General features: G+C 46.4%; 2 protein-coding genes across 2 annotated transcripts; one reads left to right on the top strand and one right to left on the bottom strand. All coding sequences in view use genetic code 11, as the record gives it.

Annotated features, from left to right (window-relative positions):
- EGR_07984 (Putative aminopeptidase W07G4.4) lies at positions 1-3,102 on the top strand (the record flags this gene model as incomplete). The annotated part of the gene is made up of 7 exons (XM_024497233.1): positions 1-147; positions 906-1,009; positions 1,169-1,304; positions 1,349-1,631; positions 1,703-2,106; positions 2,459-2,527; positions 2,965-3,102. The coding sequence occupies 7 exons, from the start codon at positions 1-3 to the stop codon at positions 3,100-3,102; spliced, it is 1,281 nt and encodes a 426-aa protein (XP_024348363.1).
- Positions 3,103-3,436: 334 nt separating this feature from the next.
- Positions 3,437-5,909, bottom strand: EGR_07983 (hypothetical protein; the record flags this gene model as incomplete). Its single annotated transcript, XM_024497232.1, has 4 exons — positions 3,437-3,573; positions 4,413-4,576; positions 4,943-5,202; positions 5,841-5,909. The coding sequence occupies 4 exons, from the start codon at positions 5,907-5,909 to the stop codon at positions 3,437-3,439; spliced, it is 630 nt and encodes a 209-aa protein (XP_024348362.1).
- Positions 5,910-5,976: the final 67 nt, after the last annotated feature.

The raw sequence follows: 5,976 nt of genomic DNA, 5'->3' as shown, positions 1-5,976 counted from the left end.
ATGATGCTGGAACAGGCTGAAATCAAGCCTAACGACATGGTTGGCAGAGGTGTAGAATTGTGTGCTATGTTCGCACATGGGTGTAACGAAGGCACAGGCCCTGCGGGTGTACCGCTGTCGACTGATCATCCAATCATAATGGAGGAGGTACTTATAAGTAGACAATTCCTTGAAATTATGAGTTACACACTCCTCTTGTATCTGAGGGCCTGTTCAAGAATTGTCGATGCCGATTGCGATGTCGTCGTTTTCGTTAACGATGCAATTCGGTTGCTAGGGTCACCACTTTCTTCGTTGGAACAGACTCTCACCAAATATGCGAAAGTACGTTTGTCTTCAGCGCATCCGATCGGTAATAGATGTTCTTCTAACCAGCCAACAAGGGGATACTTTGGCTTTCAGGTGAATCCCAAATTACCCGAATCTTGTGAGTTCATCCCATTCCCTGATCACCCTTGCCAAAGACTGGTGAGTGTCTACAGTTAGTTTTAAAAAAAGACAGTTTTTGGCCATGATTTTTACTGGAATGATTGCCGATGCCCTTCAGCTCGATGTTTTGGGTCCAATTAAAGACACTGAAGCCATTTGAGTGTTCGAGCGTCGGTTTAAAATGTCAGCCACTTTACAGTGTAGGGTTATCCCAGTGAATGTGACGTGATGAATTAAAACCTACCGGATTTGTGCACAGGATACCTGTAGTCCCCTTAAACCCCTCATGGCGCGTTGGTGACTCTCTTGTCCCGCATCACGTGGTCTTAAATTTTCACGGATTCCAGGCATTGGTTCCACAAATTAGGAGAAATGAACTTTGACTTACTGAATCCTGTAGAGATGCACTGTTCTGCATTTAAAACATATCTGGATTTCTAATTTTATTATGTGGGAATGCAATACTAACTCATCAGTTGTCCTTTTTAATATTGTGGATTTTCGCCCCAACTGGAAAACTTGATGGGGATACTGCAGACAGTCGTAATATTTCGGATGCAGCTTCTAAAGCCATCAAAATGTATGTCAACTTTAATTAATACAAAGTAGAAAAGAGTAGATTTTCTCAAATATTCCCAAAATTCTATTAATATTTGTCAAGGGAAGTATGAGTTTTGAGTAGGCAGATAATTTTGTCGTTATAAGTAGGTGGTGTATAAGCTGGACTTTCCCCTTTCAGGACACATCGCATAGGCTGTCGGAGACCACTCCTTGTACTCGGACACATTACGTCGAGACCAAAAGACGCTGTCTGGATGAAAAAAGATTTTCCTCTGCTCAATGCCATTCTTGGTGCTATGCATGCCCTCTATAACGTAAGGCATGCCTTCCAACGTACCCCAAATGTTGTCTTCTTCAGCCACTGGAACTGCGCAAGGCATTTCCTGAGAAAGCGAGGAAGTTTGATGCTCTCTTAATGTTTGGTGCTTCGAAGAGTATCTTGAGGGTGGCCTACGCGATGGAGGAGGGACGACGCGTAGCCTGCGACATCGCCGGTTCGGATCCAAAGCGAATGTCCGCTCCGCCAATTGTCGAGTGCGAAAAAAGTGAATTTGCCTCCACATCCGTGGTGATGATGCAGGTTCGGGAGATCAACATTTGTGCATATCCTCTCATGGCAGCTGTTAATAGAGCCGCTTCGGGTAGGACAGCTGCTGTCTGAATTTAAACTTTCGATTTTTGCGGTAACCCCTAAATATCCCACTTACTTTAGGAGTTGAGCGGCACAATGGAAAGGTGGTGCACTTGACTTACGAGGGTGCTTCACCGGCAGACACAACACTCTTTCTGATTGGCAAGGGCATCACCTACGACACGGTTGGGATGGATGTGAAGGCGGGCGGCGTGATGGCGGGTATGCACAGGGACAAGAGTAGGGCCGCAGCAGTAGCAGGTTGTTTTAGGATCTTTAGTCTACTCAAACCGAAGGGCCTTTCAGTACATGGTGCAATGGCCCTTGTGCGCAACAGCATCGGTTCCAACGGTTACGTAGCTGACATGATCATCACTTCGTGTGCAGGTCGACTCGTCTATGTGGGCAAACACCAACGCTCTGTGCGGCGAAAGAACAGGTTATGTAAATGTTTGCACCCCCTATCCACAATTAAATTGTCGTCTGTATTTATGAGTTTTTATTCTGCCATCAATTTCCGTGAGTCGTCTAACATACATAAAAGCACTAATTCCAAGTTTTCCACTCTCTCTCTTTCATTATATCCGGAAATCGGAGGCTACAGCAGACCGTCCACGTGTAGTTTTGGTACTTCACATAATCATCTTGCCACCAGTGCCTTTATTTTTCCAAACTTTGTAATTGTAGGCGATGAATGCCGTTAATCCTTTTCTATTTACATTCGCTACTGACTGGCAACGGGGTTCGCTCATACAGTTGTTACATCGTAAGATGCGCATTTTCTTTACATCATGTCTTGTGCAAACATGGGCAGTAGAAATTGTATTCCGTCCTTAGGCCATCATGGACAACGGTCCCGCACGCAAGCCAGGCGTCGCAAGCGACCTACAGAGAGCAGGTGATCAAGTATCTGACATGGCTGAGGTGCTAATGGCATAATTCCTACTTTCATTAACGGTTCAAAGAACTCCGGAAGGGCTACGTGTGGATGTTTTGTAAATCCAGATATCAACGTTTCGCAGAGAGGACCGTGAAGTAGTCAAGGGTCATAGCGAGTGCGAAGATCTCCTTCAATGCAATAATCTCCCAACTAGCGCAACCCCTCGTGGGCACTAGTTCTCCGCCGCCTTCATGATTGCTGCTGGCGGTTTGGATGAGGTCAATTCCTTCTCTGCTTCCACAGCCGAACATATGCCCTGGTAGATTGTATTCACACAAACAGGTGTCTTTCCTATAAACGAGCACTCATGCGGGGAAATCGTAACGCACTGTATCCACTGACTTTGATGGTCAGTTATTCTCTTGTCTTCCCTCATTACTTAAACTGTCCTTCGGTTGTGTAGCACGATCTAGATTTGGAGAAGAAACATCTGCCCTATACCCATCTCGACATCGCCGGCAGCGCTGGTGGCATTGACGTCCTGCCGAGCGGAGCCCCACTGCTAATGTTTACCAGTATGTACGTCCTCCCCCGCCTCTGAGATCGACGACCTGCTTATCCGTCACTGGTGTGGATATTGTTATATTTTGAAATGTTCGACTATGATTGACATGTGCACCTCAAACCTTTCCTGCTCCATCCTGATATCGGTACTAGAGGTATCCTTCTGTCCCAATTAATTTAAATGAAAAAAATGGGGATTTTAGCATTCGAGTCCTTCGTAAGGAAGGATGATCAAGGAGAAGGCTTTAGTATAGGTCCACGGAAGGGTTAAAGAACTGGCGAAAAAACAGCGAATGATCATAACACCTGCTTTGTTTTACAGCTCCTCTTCTCGAGTATTCTTTGTGTTCGTATATCCATAATAGTAACCGCTACGTAGTTTGGACTTTAAAATTACCGGCAATTGGGTCCATTGTACAGGCTTGCACAGGCGAAAGACTCAGCCAGAAAAGGCTGAGCGACAGTGCGGTAGCCAGTAAACTGGGGCAGTTAGCCTCAGAGACGAAGGCTTTTAAAAAATTAAAGTAAATGTTTGGTGAAGGTATACTTCACACCTCACATTCTAGTTGCTACACCATTTAATACCAACCGAACCACAGCCATGTCAAACCGATGTAATGCAACACTTGTGCATCCGAGCTCAAGTTGCTGCATTCACCAACCTCTTGCACCAAATGGAGGGTGGATGTCATGCAGAACCTCAACAATACCCCATCTATCAAGAATGATCGACACCACCACCTCCGCATCTACCACCCCATGTTATGTACTCGACGCAGAATTCACATCCGGAAATGACACTCCACAGTCTCAAAAAAACAACACGCTCACCAAAAGAATCAACAGCAGTACATCGAAGTGGGTCATTACTACTTACGTTAGGCAGAGCGACACATCACTACGCAGGCACCACAAAAAATGAGCCTATGGTATACTCGTGTACCCCTTTTACGAAAAAACACGCAGTAGGAAAGCTTAGAGATCCGCACTCGAGTGCGTCAGCAGGGTGAGCAGCAGCAGCACCCACTACCACAACTCCACTACTTGGTGAAGCTGCCACCCCAACACCTCCAGCCCGCAAAACAAACGCCCGTCAAGCGACGGCCTTAAGGCCAACCCCGAAGCGACTACCTGTCAACACAACTAATGTGTTGACCCATCATCCGCATGCCACGAATACGACAAGCCCATCTTCTCGCCTCAGCTCGACAATACACCGCCCACCATTGACTCAGAGACGAAGAAATACCGACCACCCCACTCCCGAGCAATCGCACCAGGGTACGGCGACAACCACGCCACCTCTCCCTTCCGCCTTTTAAATACTATAATCTCACCCATAAACACCTGTACCACAGCAGCGGTGATGACCCACTTCGTCGCCGAAACAGACACTCCGCCAGTCGGTGTCAACGCGATAGGCCTCTTCCACCAACCCAAAACCGCGGAGAGCGCAACCTCCCAGTGGCCCCTTCTCACTCGCCTCTCCACGAGACACCAACACTGCTCCCCTAAAGGCCAAAATTCACGCCCATAGTGCATAATACCAATGACCTGGAAATACACCAGTGAATCGACATCAGTAGCATTAGACATGGTGACAAGCTGGAGGCCACTATTTCACCTACCAAGCGCCATTGCCGTAGCCTCTAAAACGCTAATACAAAGCCATGATCCTCCCAAAACCTGTTGACCGAACCATCGCGGACCACAAGTTCTGTCATCTCATGAGCCCGTTCAAAATATCTCCACTGCCATCTACCTCGGGGCACCAAACAACCTAACTCCTGACATGAATACGTTCTACACCACGTGACAGTCGTTAGGTGGCATGACTATCTCACATCCATATCATGGTCAAGACGAACAATATTCACCATACCCAAGCACCGATGAATGTCCATAATTCTGTTGAAATGCTGCAGGTGCGAGGAGGAAAATACTTTGGGAAATCTCGACGCACTCCACCATAGAGAAAGGCGCCATCCAGGAATTTCCGGGAAGATTCAATGTCTGCAAGTCCCGAGATTGGGAGACAGAATGCAGTGGGCAGAGCGATCAAGTGTTGCTCTGTTAAATATTCCCAAGCTCCGTCATCCTCGCATGCTGGCCACCGGCAATATGCATAGTCGGATGTCTAAATGAACCAGTGAAGGGGTTAAGGGATTTTTTATCACTTACTACCTATCTACCCATGAATATTGTCGAAGAATGCATTACAACGATTACCCGTTATAAGGAGACTCCATATTCACCAGATTCCAAAAGTCCCCCAGCAGACAAGCGATCCCGTCCTCTGGCAAGTCCAAGTAACGAAAATTGCTGGCAAGAGAAGAGTCGCTTGAAATACTCAGCAGTCTTCACCACGTTCGCCTCCAGATAGGGGTGAGTCAGATGCAAATACTCTAGAGACTTGCGAATTGATGAAAGTCGAGTCGCCTCCAGAGTAAAAATCTTCAATTGCAATATAGGATTGTCAAACCAATAGAGGCGCACATTTCTCACACGCAGACTCTCAGAGAAGTGAAAATAATTTTCCCAAGAGATTATATCTTCAGCTTTAAATTACAAGTTTGCCAACACCAAACATCTGCAAAATTTACATAAATGCGACAACATACCTTGAAGAATCCCCCACCCAAAAGCAAAACAGCCCTTCCACTAGTGTTTCGTCAATTTTTCATGGCACGAAGAAAGTGAAACAGCTGGTGTGTCAAATCCAGCTTAACTTAATCCAACCTACTACGACTCGAAAGTGCGAAAGCTCCACCTTACAACAAACAGCATTTCCAGCGGAGTCAGCCAAACGAATGGCAAACTTGCCTTCACGTATAGACGCACCATTAACTTCGATGGCGCTCCATCAAAGCTAAGCTCGAAAACATTAGAATCTCGATAAGCACAAAGCCTG

Source organism: Echinococcus granulosus (genome assembly GCF_000524195.1).
Source record: "Echinococcus granulosus chromosome Unknown EG_S00092, whole genome shotgun sequence".
NCBI lineage: Eukaryota > Metazoa > Platyhelminthes > Cestoda > Cyclophyllidea > Taeniidae > Echinococcus > Echinococcus granulosus.
The sequence above is the reverse complement of the archived record's forward strand: the minus strand, read 5'-3'. Positions and strand labels throughout refer to the sequence as shown.